At 40.6% G+C, this 21249-nt stretch overlaps 1 protein-coding gene across 1 annotated transcript in view; it reads left to right on the top strand.

The window, feature by feature from the left end:
* Window positions 1-21249, top strand: part of Papss2 (3'-phosphoadenosine 5'-phosphosulfate synthase 2) — a 61926-nt gene that overhangs the window by 18655 nt on the left and 22022 nt on the right. The window contains exons 2-6 of the mRNA XM_090346325.1: window positions 11572-11689; window positions 17100-17335; window positions 17971-18109; window positions 18640-18758; window positions 18965-19078. Coding sequence (XP_090202451.1) covers window positions 11572-11689; window positions 17100-17335; window positions 17971-18109; window positions 18640-18758; window positions 18965-19078 — 726 coding nt within the window. The remainder of the gene's footprint in view (window positions 1-11571; window positions 11690-17099; window positions 17336-17970; window positions 18110-18639; window positions 18759-18964; window positions 19079-21249) is intronic.

Below are 21249 nucleotides of genomic sequence, written 5' to 3'. Positions count from 1 at the left end.
AATTGCCTTTATTTAATTTACAGAAAAGATAAACCAGTTAAACAAATACAACACTCAAAATAATTGAACCAACATAAAGAAGAAAGACATATATGACAACTATGAATTTCTGGTTGTTCTTGGTTTCTGAGGGACAATATCACTCTCCAGGCTGGAACTGATAGCCACTCCCCAGGTGCATCTGCTCTCTGGTTTGGCAGGAATTCTCAGTCCTCTATTTTCTGGTACAGAGCTGCTCATCAGCTTCTGCAGCCCCTGGCTTCCTGTCTGGGTTGTCATGGCTTCCTAAAGTTAATTTTTTAGCTGTTCCTTGTGAGTTACTCTGACCTCCCTGGACACATGCCTTATAATTGGTTTATACTCAGGTTCCACAGAAGTATCCTGGGGTTTATCCTTGACCTTGGGCTCTCTCCGAGGGAAACTTCATCAAGATGGTGATTCACTGTCATTCTCAGGGATACAGGGGATAAAGAATACTTTAGATCTCCATTATCCAGCCTCTCAAAGCAAATTAATCTCTGCCTTCCAAATCTCTGAATTGGCAATAAAGCTTGATTGTATTTATTTTTTCCCCTGGCTGAATTTGGTAGCTTGTTCTCCCTGGTGTTGAAATCTTCAGATTTCCTTCCTTCATCCAAAGATTCCAGCACCAATTCAGGACTCCTTGCTGCTTTTCTTCTGCTGTGTTTCCTCTCTGTAAATTCCCAAGTCTCTATGAATTCCATATAGTTTCTGCTTTCTTCTACTTATTCTTGCCTCAGAATCTATTTGCTTTTGCATCACTAGATTCTCATTAATTCAGCTGAGATTTGAAAAAGACTTCTATTTTTCTGTTGTTGTTTGTGTTAGTGCTGGAGATTAAACCCAGAGCCTTATACATGCTAGGTAAATGCTCTATCACTGAGCTATGTTCCCAGCCCAAATTTCTACCATCCTTATGACCTCATGCTATTATAATGTCACTAATTTTCTTCGAAAAATGATATTAACACATGACCCTCTGCTTTTACCATAGTAATCTAATTCATGAAATACCATGAGCATGACAAATTAGTAAAGAGTAAGAGCACTTAATATTCATTTGATGTGTGTGTTGTGTGTGCTGTGGTGTGGTGTGTTGTGGTGTGTGGTGTGTGTCAGTCTTGGGGCCTGGGCACTGTCCCTGAGCTTTTCTGTGGTCATTGTGTTATGTGGAAATTTGATCACAAGATACAGAGAAGTCATGTTTTGTTTTGTTGTTGTGGTTGTTGTTTTGGGTTTTTTTGGGGAGTCCTGGGGCTTGAACTGAGGGCCTGAGCGCTGTCCTTGGGCCCTTTCTCAAAGCTAGAGCTCTACCACTTGAGCCACAGCACCACTTCCAACTTTTTTCTATGTATGTGGTACCTAGGAATCGAACCTGGGTCTTTGTGCATGCTAAGCAAGCACTCTACCACTAGGCCAAACTCTTGGCCCAGAGAAGTCATATTTTGAGAGATTGAATTGGGAGTCTTTTAGCTAGTGATTGTGAGGGCACTCATGTCCCCAAAACCAGCAGCCTCCAATGTAGTTAATACTGTTAGGAAATAGCTATGAGGGTATTAAGAGTAAAGCAAGAGCAGAAAATAATCTCCACAATTCCAGATCACTTCTAATGGAAGTTGAAGAGAGATGCAGGGGTAACCTGAGGTGAGTCAGGAGACAAGAAGTGTTGTAATGGAGGCAGGGGTGGATGGTCATGGTTAGGGGGCGGGGTCAAGTGAGCTCAAGAGTTCAGTGTCTTGAGAGTTTATGGTACAGATCTGGCAGGTCCCAGGAACCTACTGTCCAAGTCCCCATACCATCTGCTTCTAGTTCAGGTGCCTGTCACCTGGGATTGTAGGTGGGGGAGAGGAATTTCACCTCTAGAGTTTGAGGGCAGGCCCCATCATCCACCAAAATGCCAAGATTATGCCATTTAGACCCAGTATCCATATTTCAATGGCTAGAACTCTACCACTCAAGCCACACCTCCAGAAATGGCTCCACTTCTGGCTTTAATGGAGGTTAATTGGCGTTCCATCATGCATGTTCCTGCCTGGGCTGGCTTCACACTGTGATCTTCAGCTGTCAGTCTCCTTAGTAGCTAGGATTACAGGTTCTTGCCACTAGTGCCCATCTTCATTTGGTAAATTTCAAGTCTACAATATCCTTGGCATGTAGATTCAAGGACAAATGTAAGTCTGTACAATGCTCCCAGCTGGTGAAGTAGACAGGTCTAGCAGCAAATGACTATAGTTAAATGGAAGTTGTAAGTATTGCTTATTTTTTTTCTAGATTTGCCTAAGCATTTAAATTGTCTGAAGTACTTGAAATAAAATTTCTACAGCTTTTTAGGCCCTAATTCAGATCAACCGAATTAAAATTTCTTGGGAAGGGGCCCTGCATTTTCAATAAATGTTCTAGGAGAACCTTAGAATGAGTTAAGTTGGGGAAACTGGGGCAAAGTGGATCTTGTGGGCACAGAGCAGGAAGTTGCTAAGTCTGTCTTTGGGTGGGAAGATTAGCCAAGATTCACAGCATTGTGTAGGCCACACCTTAAAAAGTGAGTAAGCAAAGCAATAGAGAAATAGGACATTCCAAGTGAAGAGAATTCTGGCAAGAACCTCCCTAGAAACACAAAAAGGAATATCCTGTTCTGGGGGGAACATGGTGTTTGTTTGTGTGATTGTGAAAAGGAGCAGAAGATGGGCCAAATGTAGTTGCACATCCCTATAATCCCAGCATTCTAGATGCTGATGCTGGAGAATTATGAGGTCAAAACCAGCATAGGACACAACATAATACTATCCCAACAAACAAAGCAACAAAGGAATTGAAAAAAAATGCCATTATCCCAACACAAAATTCATGGATATTGCACTAAGAACAAAGGAATTGCAAAGGAAAGAAGAGTGTCCTGATGGGAGAGTTGGGATTTTAGGTTTGGAGAGTATTTGTTGAGGCTCCAGGAAAAAATCCACTAACAGAGGGATGGTCTGAGAAACACTGGCTAAATTTGGCAAAGGGATTTAGGAATTGATTTTCTTAAAAAAGAAAGAAATTGATTTTCTTTACAAGAAGGGAGACTGATGATAGGATGACTCCCTGCTCAGATAATGTGATGAGAAAGATGGGGAGAGAAGCCATGAATGATAACAGGGAAGGAATTCCATCTTGGTTATACTGAGTTGCAGTGGCTGTGAGGATCATAGTTTCAGCATTTGAATAGGTAAAGACTTGGAATATCTGAAAATTGGGGATAGGCAGGTATTCTGATGGTTCCCCAAAGCTTGGAAGCAGGCAAAAATCATAAAGGGTTTCCAGATGAGGTTCTGCTGAAGGCCTTTCATCATGGCACTCTTTTAGATAGAGAGGTTGGCCCTCATTTTCCCTCTCAGTCCAATAGTTTTTTTTTTAATGTGTTAATTTTAAAACAAATACTTGTTATCTATATCCTATTACATCTTGTCAATTTATATTTTTGCCCTTCTGATTTCTTTCTTCAAGATTCTTTTTGTTTTTTTTTTGTTGTTTGTCTTTTCCTTTTGCCAGTCCTGGGGCTTGAATTCAGAGCTTGGGCATTATCCTTGAGCTTTCTCAAAGCTATTATTCTACTACTTGAGCCACAGAACGACTTCCAGCTTTTTCTGCGTATGTGGTACTGAAGAATCAACCCAGGGCTTTGTGCATGCTAGGTGAGCACTCTACCACTAGGCCACGATCCTGGCCACTGTTCTTTGGTTCTTATGGGAGCATTTACCATATAATATCAAGCAACTTTACATTAGAATTAAAATAATGAAGTCAGCTATTTTAAGAAATATGATCAAGGTCTGGGAGTTTGGCCTAATGGTAGAGTGCTTGCCTGGCATGCACAAAGAACCGGGTTCGAGTCCTCTGTACCACATACATAAAAAAAAAACTGGAAGCGGCGCTGAGGCTCAAGTGGTAGAACTCTAGCCTTGAGAAAGTCCAAAGACAGTGCTCAGGCCCCGAGTTCAAGCCCAGGACTGGCAAAATTATATATATATATGTATATATATATATATATGTATGTATGTATAAAGAAATATGATCGAGAAGGATAAAGAATCTAGCCATGCAGAAGCTACAATGTTTATGAAATGCTTAGCTTTTCATGGGTTTCAAATCTTAGAAAATTTTACTCTTAAGAAATAAGAATCAAGGCTAGGTACACACCTGCAATCCTAGTTCCTGAGAAGGCAGAGACCAGGAGAATCACAGTTCAAAGTTAGCCCTGGCAAAATTATTAGTGAGACCCTCCACCACCGAACCAAATAAGCAAACTGGACATAGTGGCACATGTCTGTAATCCTAGCTATACTTGAAATATAGTTAGGAAGATTGAAGTCTAAGGCTGGCCCCTGACAAAAATGTAAAACCCTATTTTTAAAATAATTAAAAGGGAAAAGGTTGAAGGGCAGTCTTGATCGGTAGTGGTAGATTATGTGCCTAGCAAATGTGAGGCCCAGTACCCCACTCAAAAACTTAAAAAAAAATTAAACTTCAGATTTTAGACAGTTTAGCTACTAGTAATGTTTACTTCCATTTACCTTATTAGTAGTTTTATCTCAGTGTGGTACATTGTTACAGTGAAAAAGAATTATTTGTGTTATTAATTAAGTCCATTCCTTTTTCAGATTTCCATCATTTTGTTTCCAAATGTTGTATCCTATAGTGCCTTCAGTAGGCATGTGTTCCTATGGCTTCTTTTACTTGCAATAGTTTCTCTCTTTCCTTGTTTTTGACAATCTTGACAGTTTTGAGGAGTGCAGGTCAGGCAGGCTATGCAATGCCTTCTGTTAGAGTTACCATAATTACATTGGAAATTACCTATCACAGTCAGGTCAAATATGAAGGGCATGCCAACTTGGAACTCCCTACCTGGTCATGGCAGATTAACAGATCCTAGTTACTGTCCTGGTGTAGAGTGTGTCTTGGCTCTGTTTGTGACAGGTTTCCACTTGGGCACATGCTCATTCGGCCAAGCACTGCACCTATTGTAGGGAGTTGAAGTTTCAGCCAAGAAAAACATGGACTTCTGCCCTGTATGGTGGTTCAGGGCAGTCACACATCCATGCTGTAGAAGTGGGTAAGGGACAAAGGCTGTCACAGATTATGCCATGGATTGTACCAAATGGAAACTGGAGCCAGAGGAAGTAGTGCCGAGGACTGTATTGTTAACGTGACACATAGTGCTACCATTTGGATATGAAATATCTCCCAAAGGCCCATGTGTTAAAGGCTTGGTCTCTAGCCTTTAAGGCTTTTTGGAGCCAGTGTGCCCTGTAGGGAGGGGAAAATGCGTCATTGGAGGGCTTTCCCTTGAGGGGGATATTAGAACCCCATCCCCTTATACTTCATTCCCTGGTCTCCATGAGATAAATAGGATTCCTCTTATTCCTATTATGCACTTCTACTTTGATGGACTATAGTTTGATAAGTCCCCCACCAGGCCCAAAGGCAACCATAGACAGAGACCTCTGAAAGGGTAAAACAAAACATGTCTTTCTTCCATGGAAGTTGATTGTCTCAAGTATTCTGTCACAGCAATGGAAAGCTGACTAACACAATTAGTAAATATATATCACTGTGAAAATTGAACTAATGGAATTGAAGTTAGCATGTTTAGTTGTTGGCTTACTTTATCTACTGTGTTTCTTCACATAGAATACTTTGCAACTGTATTTCCTAAAATATAAACTCCTTTCCTGTGTGTGCGTGCGTGTGTGTGTGTGTGTCAATTTGAATGGAGATTGAATCTAGACCTTGTGTAAAACTATACAAGCACTCTACCACTTGAGAAGTCAACACCTCAAAGCTCCTTTTAAAATATATTATCAGAGCCGGGTGCAGTGGCTCACGCCTGTAATCCTAGCTACTCAGGGGCTGAAATCGAAGGATCAAGATTCAAAGCCAGCCTGGGCACCAAAGGACCTGAGACTTTTTTTTTTTTTGCCAGTCCTGGGCTTGGGCTGAGGGCATGAGCACCATCCTTGGGTTTTCTCAAGACTAGAGCTCTACCACTTGAGCCACAGCACCACTTCTTTTTTCTATGCATGTAGTACGGAGGAATCAAACCCTGGTTTCTGTGCATGCTAGACGAGCACTCTACCACTCCCAGCCTGAGGACCTGAGACACTTATCTCCAATTAACCTCTAGAAAAACAGGAAGTGGGTTTTGGCTCAAGGATAGGCTACTGCCCTACCCTTAAGCTGAAGAGCTCAAGGACAGCACCCAGGCGGAGTTCAAGCCCCATGACCTACAAAAAATAAAAAATTTAAAAAATATATTATCAGTATTTTTGACAGATTTTTTTTGCTGTATAGTTCAGGCTGACCTTGAATTCAAGATCTTCCTGCTTCTGAGATTAAAAGTATGAGCCATCAAAAAACAGCTCTATATATTGCTGTTTTTTTTTTAAACTTAACATCATTTCTTCACTTGAAACTTATACCTACCAGGGATGACACTGATCAGATTCTTTGTACATATTTTAAAACATGTTGAATTGAAACCCCGTTGCATATAACTATTTAAACATAATAAGAACAAATTTTTGATGGTGCTGATAGCTCACACCTGTAACCCTACCTACTCAGCAAACTGAGATCTGATGATCGCAGTTTGAAGCTAGGATGAGCAAGGAAGTTGGTGAAAGTCTTATCTTCAATTAATCACAGAAAAAAAAGCCAGAAATGGTGCTGTAGCTCAAATGGTAAAGTGCCAGCCTTGAGCAGAAAAAGCCTAGGGACAGCACTGAGGTCCGGAGTTTAAAGGCCCAGGACCAGCAAAAATAAATAAAATGAAACAATAATAGTTTCAAAATAAACAAGCAAAAACCAAAACCTTGCCTTCCTTCAATAACATTGTATTTGAGGTACAAATCCCCAGAAACTAATCTGAAAAGGAGAAATGTATGAATTACTTGAAACTACTCTTTTTTTTTTTGGCCAGTACTGGGCTTGAACTCAGGGCCTGAGCACTGTCCTTGGACTTTCTCAAGGCTAGAGCTCTACCACTTGAGCCTCAGCACCACTTCTAGCTTTTTTCTGTGTATGTGGTACCGAGGAATTGAACCCGGGTCTTCGTGCATGCAAGGCAAGCACTCTACCACTAGGCCAAACTCCCACAACTTGAAACTACTCTTAAGAAACAATAATGTGTGAGAATGAGTTTTTAGTTGTTACATTTTAGTTTAGTAACAAAAGCCTCAATATGCATCACTGAGGAACTGGGAAACAGAAGTCCTGCAGTTGGGACTGAAAATCAGGGGTTCTGTGGAAGCAAGATGAAGGCCAAGACTTAAAATTGTCTCCTATACCTTCAAGATAGGAACTAAGGGCATCGGGAGTTTGGCCTAGTGGTAGAGTGCTGGCCTAGCATGCACGAAGACCTGGGTTTGATTCCTTGGTACCACATACATAGAAAAAGCTAGAAATGGTGCTGTGGCTCAAGTGGTAGAGCTCTAGGCTTGAGGAAAGTCCAATGACAGTGCTCAGGCCCTGAGTTCATGCTCCAGCACTGGCAAAAAAAAAAAAAAAAAAAAAGGAACTAAGGCCTATCTCTACTGATATCTAAGTGGATCACAATGCCCAGCCACTAGACTTTGAGCAGTAAGTAAGATAATGCATATGAAAGTGAGGTCTCTACCATAGGCTTGGTAGGGCAATACTGAAGATTGCTGCTCTCTGAAAATGGACTTTGAAGTGGAGACGTGAGAAAGATTATAACAATCAATGAGAAAATAATGAGTGCAGTAAACAAGGTCAAATGGAGCTGAATAGGGTTGGAGTCAGAGATGCAGGCAGAGTTCATGTACATACACTATATAGGAAGCAATGGAATTGCAAGGAAAATTGAAATGCATTCACTGATTGACTGCCTCATTGGGAGGCTCACCTGGACTTGTGGTTTTCAGCTTCCTCATTCCTTCAGGATTCTCCCTTTCATGACACTAGACACTCCCTTGCATGATACTCTTGCCTGTGATTCTTGGCTTAAATTTGGTTCAAGGGCTGCTCCACCCCACCATGAAGCCATATGAAGTCTTTTCCTCAGTCATGCAAGGTCAAAGCTAAGGCTGTGGGCCAAGACTCAGGGTATTCTGACACACCCCTTTCTGCACTACCAATGGGAGTGGGGGTGGGTCCAGCAGTCACCTGGCAGCAACCTTGGGCTATGTGAACTGGCCCGGGCTCTGATAATTTCCCGAGGCTAACCTAAGGCAAAGGCCATCCTCCTTCTGGTAACACAGTGTCAGAACTCCACTACAGCCCAAGTAAAGTCTTTAAGTTGGGAGTAGAATGTGGAAGCTTCAGAAAGGTGACCTTATCTTAGGATGCTTCCTAGCTGGACCTTATTGATCACAACAGCAACAATAGCGTGTGTGTGTGTGTGTGTATGTGTGTGTGTGTGTGTGTGTCTGTCTGTCTGTCTGTCTGTCTGTCCTCAGACTTGCTGCATAGTAAACTCCAGTCCCCAGAATCTTAAATTTGACTCCTGTAGATCTCAAACTACTAGCATTTGTCCAGATTAGACATCCCCAGCACTGGTTAGCTTCAACACCCTGCTGTGTGTCTGGAATTTCATTTGCTATCTCTGGTTTATGTATTCTTTGCCTACTTTTTTGAGAAGGAGGGTTAGGGATGGATGTTAATGACTTGCCTGGGGTTACAGAGCAAGTGAAACAGCTTCAAAGCCATGTTTGCTGGACAAAGCCCACAGCCCACCCACTTCTGAGCTTGCTAGAGGGAGTTTTTCTGGGCAAGTGATCTGAAAATAAGGATGGTTGCAAGATTTTTCTGAAGGACCCAGCATAGAAGTATGCCACCAACTCTGTGGTTTCTGGACCATGGGTTGGTTGCTAAGTGACAGAATTAGGCAAGGTGCTGAGGTGACCGTTGGCCCTGTGCATGCATGGGGAGGGGATCTGCAGGAGACACAGGCAACTGTTCCTCCAACTCGTGTTTGAATTTGTTTTGTTGAACAAAAAGAATCTCCTTTCTGACCACTGTTTTCTTTCCAAAGCTTAGAATGCAACTTTCTCTTTAGAGGAGTGTAAAGGATTCAGTAGAAAAGGAAATGATTTGGGTTCTTCTGCCATTTTGCAGTTCAGATGTCATTCAGAACACATCTGCTTCTATTTAATTCGTTTGCCTTTTGCAAAATATCTAGGATGATTTTGAAAGGAATAAGAAGCAAAAGTATCCTAAGAAACCAAAACAGTCTAATACCTGAGCAGCTGAAAATATTTTGTGTTGCTTAAATATATCTAGAGTAAAAAAATATATAAAAACCTATGGTTAGAGCCAGGTGCTGGTGGCTCATGCCTATAATCCTAGCTACATAGGAAGCTGAGATCTGAGGATCATGCTTCAAAGCCAAGCAAGAAAGTCCCTAAGACTCTTATCTCCAGTTAACCACTACAAAATCAGAAGTGGCACTGTAGTTCAAGTGATAGAGGGCTAGTCTTAAGCTGAAGAGCTCAGGACAGCACCCTGGCCCAGAGTTCAAGCCCCACGACCTACAAAAGAAAAAAAAATAACAAACTATGGTCAGGGTGCAACTTAATCTGTAATCTCAACTTCTCAGGTAGCAGAGGAGGGAAAGGTTGAAAGCTTGAGGATAGTTTGGGACTATGTAGTGAGACCCTGTCTGATGGTAGGTCAGTTAAAGAACACTTACCTGGTATACATGAAATCATGGGCTCAATCTCCACTACCACAAATAAATAATGATAAAATTATAATATTTTGTTAGAGTAGTTCTTCCTCATGAACTGTAACATATTTTTGTATGTATGTACTGGTCCTGGGGCTTGAACTCATGACCTTGCTCTCCTGCTTGGATTTTTTGCTCAAGACTAACACTATACAACTTAATCCACATATCCACTTGGAGATAAGAGTCTCACAGACTTTCCTGTCCAGTCTGGCTTCTAACCGTGATCCTCATCTTTCAAACCAGAATGGCACATAAAATCATCATCACAAAGTACCCACAGAAAGTTAACAGAACCTGGGATTTATTCTGAATTTCTTCCTGTTTAGGGGGCAGGGCAGCAGCCAAAAGCAAAATGTAGAGGGGGTTCAGATGTATTTTGTGTAAAAACCTCATTGATGTTTTTACAGTTTGCAAACCTTTATCACATCTGTGTTAGAAACTCAGTTACCACACCCCAGCCACATACAAGTGGTTCCTAATGTTTTTGTGTAACCACCATAGTAGATTTTTCTCCTTTGGGGCATATGTTATTTTTTAAAGTCCACACCAAAATGTTTTTATTGTCTTCTTTTACATTTAAAACATTCCTTCTACATAGATTTTCTAGTCAGAGCTTAGAATTTGGGTCACATAGTCTTGTTTTACTGTATTAGGCTGATTTTATTACAACTAAAATATAGGCATTTGAATTAACCTCTAATATGTCATAACTGGTACCTGTTCATTTCTGCATGGACTTTTAAAAGATGAAAACTGGGCAAAATGGAAACAGAGGTTAGTTCTTGTGAGGAAGTCACCTGAGTTCTCAGACCAAACTCTCACTAGTTGTTGCTGCCTGGGTGGAAGCCACAGGATCACAACTAACCTCAACCATTTACACAACCACCTTGGTGTATCACGAGCTCCACAAAAAATGGAGATCCTACCCTAGCATTCCCTCTGCTCTTGGAGTATTTGAATTGGTTATCTTCAAGCCCATCATACTTGAGAAGAAACAAATATAATATCCTCACTACCATATAAGGTGTGTGACTTAAAATGTTATGGAATCAGAACTATTCTATAGCATCAAAATAGTCTGACTTGAATTATAATCTCAAAGAATCATGATAGATGTTCTAATATGGTATTCATTTTTGATGTATCAAAATTAATATCTGTAGTTCTGTTTGACCATCATAGAAAAGGAAATACAGTTGGGGAAGACTGTGTATGCAAGATAGAATCACATTCTAATTTTATTAGGTATTTAGCTGTTTGTAGTGCATGAATCGACAAGTCATTATGCAATAACTTAAAAAAATAATTTTGTGGAAACAAACAATTCTCAAGAACTACTTTAAGCAAAAGGAGTGGAATGCAGAAAAAACATGCATGAGCTTGAAGCTATGGAAAATTCATATGTATTGCTAATAGCTCAGCATAATCTACAGAAATGAAAGAAAAATTGTCTTAGGAAAGATAAGGATGTCTTTTTAAAAACATTTCATACAGGGACTGGAGTCTGATCTAGTGGCAGAGTGCTTTACCTAACATACACAAAACAGGTTCAATTCCTCTGTACCACATACATAGAAAAAACCAAAAGTGGTGTTGTGGCTGCAGTGGTAGAGCTCTACCCTTGAGAGAGCCCAAGGACAGTGCCCAGGCCCTGAGTTCAAGCTCCAGTACTAGCAAAAGAAAAGCCATGCAGAAATGTACACATTTCTACAAGCTGGTATATATCACCTTTGAAATTAAAAGATTAAAATGGATTTCTCTTGTTCCTGTGAATATTTTTCATTTTAATAATCAAACACCGTGCTTGCTCTTGTCTTGTTTTATAGGACAATCAGCAGAAGTCCACCAATGTGATCTATCAAGCCCACCACGTGAGCAGGAATAAGAGAGGGCAGGTGGTCGGAACAAGGGGCGGATTTCGAGGGTGTACCGTGTGGCTGACAGGTATCAACCTGCATATATATCAACATATCCCTATTTTCATTTATAAATTGAGGGTGTGACACAATTTTAAGAAAATTAATATACTATATTCACATGGCACATGTGTAATTTAACTTGGAAAGATGCTAAAAACTGTCATAGGAGGCCTAAATGTTAGTCTTAATTCTCCAGCTTAACTCTTCAGCTCAAGGCTATCGCCCTACCCTTGAGCCAAGCCCCACTTCTCATTTTCTGGAGGTTAATTGGAGATAAGAGTTTCGGCTCCTTTTGTGCCCAGCTGGTTTTGAACCTTGATCCTAAGATCTCAGCCTCCTGAGTAGGTAGGATTACAGGCATGAGCCCCTGAGCCTGGCAAGAAACTCAGTAATCTTTTTTTTATTATTGTAATTAATAAAAGGGTTACATGATATTTGCCAGATAGAAGGTGCATTAATTCACATTTATTGATACACTTTCACATGTCTTGGACCCCATTACCCTCCCCTCCAAGCCTCCCCCGGCTTGGTTTTCCCCCCTTCCCTGTCCAATTTCAAATAACCAAATACAAATAAATCCAATATATCAGATAACAAAGTGAGATACTGTAACAATATGAGATAACCAAGGGACAGCAAAAGAGATGAGAGATAACATGAGATAACATAATACATTAAGGACAACAATCATTCATTGTATGGCTTTTGTTTCAATATCCTGGAGGTCTTTTCAATTAGCTTCATACTATATGGCCTTATATATCAAGGTTTTGCTCTATTGCAGATCTCTGCTAGTAGAGCCCAAGGTTTCTACTCATTATGACAAATGAGGGGAACCATTGAGCCTAATTTCCTTTGAGTCTGGCTTACTTCACTTAATATGATTTTTTTCTAAGACTTTCCATTTCCTAACAAATGGGGCTATGTCGTTTTTTCTGACAGCAGCATAGAATTCCATTGTGTACAAATACCACAACTTGTTGATCCACTCATCAACTGAGGGACATCTAGGTTGGTTCCATATTTTTGCTATGGTGAATAGTGCTGCAGTGAACCTTGTTGTGATAGTGGATTTAGTATGCCCTAGTTTCTGGATGGTTGGGTAAATGCCAAGTAGTGGAATTGCTGGATCATAGGGGAGCTCTATGTTTAGCCTTTTGAGGTACTGCCATATTGCTTTCCATAGTGGTTGAATGGAAACTCAGTAATCTTAATGCTCATCTCTAAATACATTCACTGATAGTTACGAATGGGCCTTTCCGAATTGAACACCAAGCAATTAGATACCAAGGAATGAAACCAAGATTTTTATGATTTTATATGTTTTGATGTTTTGACATTCTAGAGAACCGTTTCCCTTACTATACCCAAAACTAAAAATCTGTACAAGAAGAGCTAGAATATGGGCAAGAATGGGAAAATCTATTTGGCTGATAATTGTTCCTTACCTGTAAAAAATAACTTGCCCCTACTAGGCAAACCATTAAAACTTTCTTTTCTTGTGTTTTTGTAACCACCACATGTAAAAGTTGAGGGCTAATGATAGAACTAAAATTAATACCTGCGGCTCCTAGCACTCTAGTCCTGAACAAGTTAAAAAATTGTTTCCTGGGAATGAGTCAAGCACAGGCCTAGACTCAAAAGGAAAGCCAAGTTGAATATATAGATGTAATTTTAAACAGAATGAGTGTGGATGCAGAGTGTGTTTATCTAGCATCTGAAATCAGTGTATGTGTTGTTTTCTGCTCACCAAGTTAGATTCTTTTTTTTTTTTTTTTTTTTTTTGCCAGTCCTGGAGTTTGAACTCAGGTCCTGAGCACTGTCTTTGGGCTTTTTCCTCAATGCTAGTACTCTACCACTTGAGCCACAGCACCATTTCTAGCTTTTTCTATGTATGTGGTACCAAGGAATCAAACCTTTGTCTTCGTGCATGCTAGGCAAGCACTCCACCACTAGGTCAAACTCCCAGACCTTCACCAAGGTAGATTCTAACCTGAGAATAAATTCTAAAGGCTAAGGCAGGGTGGGACCTGTCTTGTACCTTTTCTTGTTATTCTTTTTTTTTTTTTTTGGTGGGTCATGTGGCTTGAACTCAGCCTGAGCACTGTCCCTGAGCTCTTCAGCTCAAGGCTACCGCCATACCCTTGAGCCAAACCCCACTTCCAATTTTCTAGGGGTTATTTGGAAATAAGAGTCTCAAGTCCTTTTGTACCTGGGCTGGTTTTGAACCTTGATCCTCAGATCTCAGCCTCCTGAGTAGCTATGACTACAGGCATGAGCCACCGCGCCAGGCTCTTTTTCTTGTTATTCTAAGGTGTGTTTTGTTTGTTTGTTTTTCTGTTCCTGTCCAAATTAGCTTTAGTCTTCTTATATTTTTCAACTGTTTTCCTAGTGCCTTTGGTTTCCTGGTTTCACTTATGTTTGGGCCCTGCATCAAAACAACTTTCTCTGTTCTCTAGGATAAGGACAGACAGTGGGGACTTAGGTGCTTTGATCAAATGCACAATATGAGGTGGGGAGTTTGGCCTAGTGGTAAGAGTGCTTGCACAAAGACCTGGGTTCAACTATTGTACCACATACATAGAAAAAGCCTGAAGTGGTGCTATGGCTCAAATTGTAGAGCTCTCACCTTAAAAAGCCCAAGGACAGCGCTCAGGCTCTGAGTTCAAGGCCTAGGACTAGCAAAAAAATGAAAACAAACAAATACACAATACCCACTTGTCACAATTCCTGAGAGTTTTATTCCAACTCTCAAGAGACCTGATGAATATCACTACCTACTTCCTGTCATACGTTTGCCTCACTAGTAATGACACCTTTTTTTGGGGGGGGGGGGGGCTTGAACTTAGTGCCTGGGCACTGTCCTTGGGCTTTCTCAAGGCTAGATTTCTACCACTTGAGCCACAGCACCACTTCAGGCTTTTTCTGTGTATGTGGTACAAAGGACTCAAGCCCAAGGCTTCATGCAGGCCAGGCAAGCATTTTACCAGTAGGCCATGCTCTCAGCCTGATGACAACTTTTGTTGTCATCAAATTCCAGTTTCTCTGATGTGATACTCACTGGAAAACAGAAAAAGAACTTAGGAGAAGGAAAGAATATAAACGTATATTTCTTCTGTGATTTTTTTTTTACTATAAAAAGTCACCTTTTCCCCAGGTTTCAGAGATTAGGGTATTAACCAAATAGACTAGAAGAAACCAAATACTTGAAATCCAGAGTCTAAGATTTGAGCTGTAGCTGCTCTGCGTATATTAGCCATGTGAAATCAATTTGGAAAAACAATTCTCCTTTCTAAGCCTCTTTTCCTTATTTGTAAAATAAGCATGCAGATTAGCACCTGTCTTATGAAGATGTAAGAGAACTAATTGCAATAACTTACCAATATATGTAGCATAGTGCTTTGCCTATAGTAGAATTCTCAGTAAATGTAGTATCACCCTAATGAATTAAAATAAATGCATCAACCATCTAGTTAAATATAGTTCTTGAGATTTGGCTGTTTCCTGACAGTTGAAACAAAATCAAAAGAAAATTTCTATTATTTCTCTCCTTTGGTGATGCAAAAGAATACACTAAAGATTGAAGATTCCAGTTTTCCTTACCCCTACATAAATTCTAAGAAGGATCTATCAGTTGAAGCTTAATGACAGAATTACAGATAACACTTTCAACAATGCTTTAACTATTGGCTTCATGGAGCCATTTCTTCCAATGATCCTATGTCAAAGCCATATTAAAATAGAACTATTTACCCTTTGCAGATTACTTATTTTTCCCCCAAACTTCCTTTCTTCTGGACTTTGTGTTTTCTCCGTAGAATTTCCACCCTCTGCCTTCGGCTGTCTTCTCTGGAGCATTTATTCAATCTGCCTGCTAACTCCCTGCCTGTCTGTCTGCCTTCTTTCCTTCCTGTTTCTTTTTCCCGCTTTTTGCCAGTACCACAGTTTAACCTGTACCAAGGTTTAAACTCAGTACCGGGGCCTTGCTCAGCTTGTTTGTATCACCTTTAGCATGGCTTTTGGTTGTTTAATGAAGTCTCATGAACTTTCTGCAAAGCAATCCTCTGGATCTCAGCCTCCTAAATAGCTAGAATTATGGGTGTGAACCATCAACACTAAAATGAACTGAAGGCCTGGGCTCTATCTCAGAGTCGCTCTATGCTCAAGGCTAGTGCTCTACCACTTGATGCACAGTGCCACTTCCAGCTTTTTCTGAGTAATTTCTTGGAGATAAAAGTCTCATGGACTCTCCTGCCAGGGCTGGCTTCAAACCGTGATCCTCAGATCTCAACCTCCTAAGTAGCTAAGATTACAGGCATGAGCCACCAGCGGCGCCACTGGGTACCCAGCTTTTTTTTTTTTTTCTTTTAAATTACCCTTCCAGCTCTTCCAATTACATGTTGAATGCTATTTGACAATGGTTTGGCATCATGAGCTATTCTTCAGGCTCAGAATTCTCTAGGGCAAATGAAATTTTATAGTGTTAGGGTTCAAAGTGACTCAGAAGTAAGCTCTTAAGTATTTTTAGTAGGCTATATTTCTTTTTTACAGTGTGTTTTCCCTTATCTAGAAATTACCATGTTTTCCCACTTGGGCTGTGATTGTGTGATGGACTGCACATGGTAACTCTATTCTCATGCTAAGACCTTCAAGGATTGTTAGACGTAGGGCGGAAGTTTGGGCTAGAGGTAGTGTGCTTGCCTAACATGCACAAAGACCCAGGTTTGATTCTTCGGTGCCACATATATAGAAAAAGCTAGAAGTGGTGCTGTGACTCAAGTGGTAGAGCTCTAACCTTGAGAAAGCCCAAGGATAGTTAGTGCTCAGACACCGAGTTCAAGCCCCAGGACTGGCAGAAAAAAAAGAATTGTTAGATCTAAGAGTGTAAATATTCCTAGGAAGTCTACATACCAAGGTCAGTATGACTCTTTTCATTCCTATGTCAAGAGTCACTTTGGAAAAATCTTGAAGCCAAAGCACAGCATGTGCGCTCTGATGTCAGTTGTTTGGTGGCATTTATCAGGGAAGCAGGTTTGGTCTGGATCTCTCCACAATGGCTACTTGCAGCCATCTGAGAGGATGAGACCACCATTATCCCAAATGTGGATTCGAATAAACAATGACTTTGATCTTTATCATGCTCTGCAGGCAAAATACAATACACAAAGAATCACATATAGCCCCAGACCTCCCTGTTTATAAACCCCACTTGTTTTGAAAGGTTATAATCCTAATAGGGAGCAAGTTGTCATTTCCAAATCAGAAATAAACACTGAACTTGGCTTCTAATGAACTGTACTTTTGGGGGGGGTTGGTTTATGATCCATCAGAGAAATACAATAAGGCTTTTGATGCATTCCAAGAATAAATGAGTTCACAATTTATCATCTTAAGCAAAAAGAATCACTCCCGTCTGTCTTGCTGGTTCTGGACAGGTCTCTCTGGTGCTGGAAAAACAACAATAAGTTTTGCTCTGGAAGAGTATCTTGTCTCTCATGCCATTCCTTGTTATTCCTTGGATGGAGACAACGTCCGTCATGGCCTTAATAAAAATCTTGGATTCTCTCCTGGGGACCGAGAAGAAAATATTCGACGGATTGCTGAGGTGGCCAAGTTGTTTGCTGATGCTGGTCTGGTCTGCATTACCAGTTTCATTTCTCCATTTGCAAAGGTAAAAAGATTTGTTACTATACATCATTTCTGTCCATAGTATAAGTGTCCTCAAAGTGCTGAGGACAGGAGTTGAGGAAGGTGCTGAGAGGAGCCACTAAGAAGCCCTCACTATACACACACAGTCTTCCTCACTTCACTGTTTACTACTGTTTACAGTTGGTTATATAAAGAGAGTTCCTACATTCCTTGGTACCCCATACATGCTTATGCATGTAATCCTAGCTACTCAAGAAGCTGAGATCTGAGGATTGAAGTTGAAAGCCAGCCTTGGCAGAAACGTCCCCATGAGACTCTTTTTAATTTTTTTCCAGTCCTGGGGCTTGAACTCAGGGCCTGTGTACTATCCTTGGGCTTTCTCAAGGCTAGTGCTTTACCATGTGAGCCACAGCACCACTTCTGTTTTTTTCTTTGTATGTGGTACCGAGGAATCAAACCCAGGGCTTTGTGCATGCTAGGCAAGCACTCCACCACTAGGCCATGCTCCTGTTCCCTCTCCCCCCGCCCCACCCCACTTCAACTCTTATCTCCAATTAACTACTCAAAAAACGGAAGTAGCACTATGGCTCTGGGGCTTGGACACTTTCAAACCATAGCAAACTTCTTTTTTACATTCTCCAACATACCATTTTCCAGGATCGCGAGAATGCCCGCAAAATCCATGAATCAGCAGGACTGCCGTTCTTTGAAATATTTGTAGATGCACCTCTAAATATTTGTGAAAGCAGAGATGTAAAAGGCCTTTACAAACGGGCTAGAGCGGGGGAGATTAAAGGTATGTGAAGTGGCTAGTGCACCTCCTGCAGTTAACTTTCTGAGCCTGCTGACCGGCTTCCCTGTTCTGTCCTCAAAAGTTTCTTGGAAGTTTCAAACTGTTTTCCAAAATTGCGTATAATGTACACAATTTGTTACCAAATCATAATATTTTCAATTTGCTTGGGGGCTTGTTAAAATGTGGTTCTGAAAAATCTCTTAAGAACTGTCACCTCTGTCATAAAGCCGTAAAGTTCAAAAGAGAATAGATAAGTACACAGGGACAAGGAGGGCTGTTCAGTTTATCCTTCTTGCCTTTTTAATGCCAGTCAGTAGTAGAGGGCTTGACCTTAGCCAGATGTTGTTTATAACTTAGGACTTCACTAAAAATTCATTTGTAAACTTTCTTACATATGGCAAGAAGTCACGGATGGCTGTTGAATCTTTTGTTACAATCCAAATTCGTAGGTTAACACCAAACCCCTATCTTGTTGATTTAAAAAAAAATGATTCTGTTGGTATGTGTGTGCTATATCACTTTATACCTTGCAGGATTTACAGGCATTGATTCTGATTATGAGAAGCCTGAGACTCCCGAGTGTGTCCTTAAAACCAACCTGTCTTCAGTGAGTGATTGTGTAGAGCAAGTGGTGGAGCTCCTTCAGGAGCAGGTGAGGGCCTGGTTGTCTCTCCATCTTTTTTGACTCTCACTTGCAAGGCAGGCACTACCCTCTCACTTCAGGGGCTCCTCCTCAGCCCTTCTTTTTATTTTTTTTTTAGCTGAATAAAGCAATGAAAGATCATCCAAACATTTTTATTAAAGCTTTTTTTTTTACAGTTGTCACTTACCATTGCTGTCAATTCTGTTTCTTTTCAGAACATCGTACCCCATACTATAATCAAAGGCATCCATGAACTCTTTGTGCCAGAAAACAGACTTGACCGTGTCCGAGCTGAGGCTGACACTTTGCCTTCATTGTCAATCACCAGGGTAAGAGGTTACAGGCTGGCAGAGGAGAATCAGGCTGCATGTCAGTCATCATCCATTAACAAACTCTTGCTGTTATCCTCCCTTATGGGACGGATGTAGAAGAGCCACCGAGGGAGTGTCTAAGTCACTTTATTTCCATCCATCTTTTTTTTCCTTATCTCTCCTCTGAACACATCTCGCCCCAAGACTTGCCAAAGAGTAGTTGATCAGTGCCATAAAGAGAGGTAGACTTGGAAAGTAACCTTGATACTTGCAGAAGACAGTTTACACAGCTGTCACTGTACTGCAGACAAGGGCAGTAGTTACTAATTGGCAGTAATATCTTTGTCCAAAAGGCAATGGCTTTTATTTATTTTTTTTACTAGTCCTTAAACTCAGGGCCTGAGCACTGTCCTTAGGTTTTCTCAGGGCTAGCACTCTACCCTTCAACCACATCACCACTTCCTGCTTTTCCTGTGTATGTGGTGTCAAGGAATTGAACTCAGGAGTTTGTGCCTGCTAGGCAAGCACCCTACCACTAGGCCACCCTGCTGGCCCAAGCAAATGGCTTTTGATACTGCTATTATTGGTCTTTTATATAAATATAAATACTTATACCTATATACAGTTGGAATCTTTTGAAACATTAGCTGTTCCAGACAACTGTATTGAGTTGAGATTGTATAGAAATTAATAGCCTTATTGGTCTAGAAACATTAAACTTATTTTTCCTATGTGTACAAGGGTAATGTATCATATTAAATATGTAAGGTTTTGTCTACGTAGATTTTTTTTTTGGCCAGTCCTGGGATTGAGCTCAGGGCCTGAGCACTATCCTTGGGCTTTCTCGAGGCTAGAACTCTACCACTTGGGCCACAGCAACACTTCGGCTTTTTTTCTATGTATATGGTACCAAGGAATTGAACCTGGGTCTTCGTGCATATTAGGCAAGCACTCTACCACTGGGCAAAACTCCCGGCCCCGTGTCTACATAGATTTGATTGCAGAAACAAAGTTTGTTGTTATTGTTGTTGGTTTTTGCCAGTCCCAGGGCTTGAGTTCAAGGCTTAAGAACTGTCCTTAGGTTTTCTCAAGGCCCAGTGCTCTACCACCTGAGCAACCACTTCTGGATTTTTCTCTGTATGTGATACCAAGGACTCAAACCTGGGTCTTTGTGCATGCTAGGCAAGCACTCTTACCACTAGGCCAAACTCCTGGCTTAGTATTTTAAAAATATATTTTTATTAATAAAGGTGATATCCAGAAGGGTTATACTTACATAAGTCAAGTAGAGTACATTTCTTTTTGGACAATGTCACTCCCTCCTTCACTCTTTCCCAATTTTTCTCTACAATTCCCACCTGTATGTTGTATAGTTTATTTTTCACATAGCATCCAGTGGGTACCAGTGCTGCATTTGTTCACCCTCTGTCCCTCCATTTCTGTACTTCCTCTTACACTCCCAAAGATGAAAAAAACAGAACAAAAAGGCAAGAAAACAAAAAACAACAAAGAAGAAAAAAACCTTTTGTTTTCATTTCCTGGAGTTCATTTTGATAAATATTATTTTGTATAATCGGATGCACCTAGGCATTGTGCCTTTCTGTTCCTCTCCTAAGAGTGTCCTCCTTTGGTCTCACTGTATGTAAATGCCTATGTCTCGCGTAAGTGTCCTTTAAATAATGAGAAAAATAGGAAGAAATCTGAAGCAAACGAATAGCAACCTTGATCTAAAGTGATGTGAATGCCTTAGTCTTTTCTCCCTTCAAATCACACTTTTCTTTTGTCAAAGAGAGTGAGTCCGAGGGAAAGGCTGCACTAATTTTACCTAGAAATTCTAAAGCTGGAATCCTGAACAACTGTTATACTTGGGACCTTTTTATGTGTTAGCATTAGTTTCTTCATACAAGATCAAGGTCATTTTTATTGGTACCTTTTTATTATTCCTTAAGACTTTGTAGGTTTGATAAGGAGCAAAGTAAGTAGAGAACGTGCTCATACAGATCCCATGCTCTAATAAGTCATAGCCAGCTTGTCAATGGATCCCCTGATTCTTTAATAAATAAATAAATAAATTCTAAGTGCCCTAAAACCAAGGCAAATAAGCAAACACATAATAATTCAAATGCAGTATTGACAGTGCCAATAACAAATTGGTCTGAGAGGTGGGGAGCTTCAAAAATCTAGTAATT

This window comes from Megascapheus bottae, chromosome 15 (assembly GCF_031878675.1).
Source record: "Megascapheus bottae isolate mThoBot1 chromosome 15, mThoBot2.hap1, whole genome shotgun sequence".
NCBI lineage: Eukaryota > Metazoa > Chordata > Mammalia > Rodentia > Geomyidae > Megascapheus > Megascapheus bottae.
Note: the sequence above shows the minus strand (reverse complement) of the source record. Positions and strands in the feature narration are given on the sequence as shown.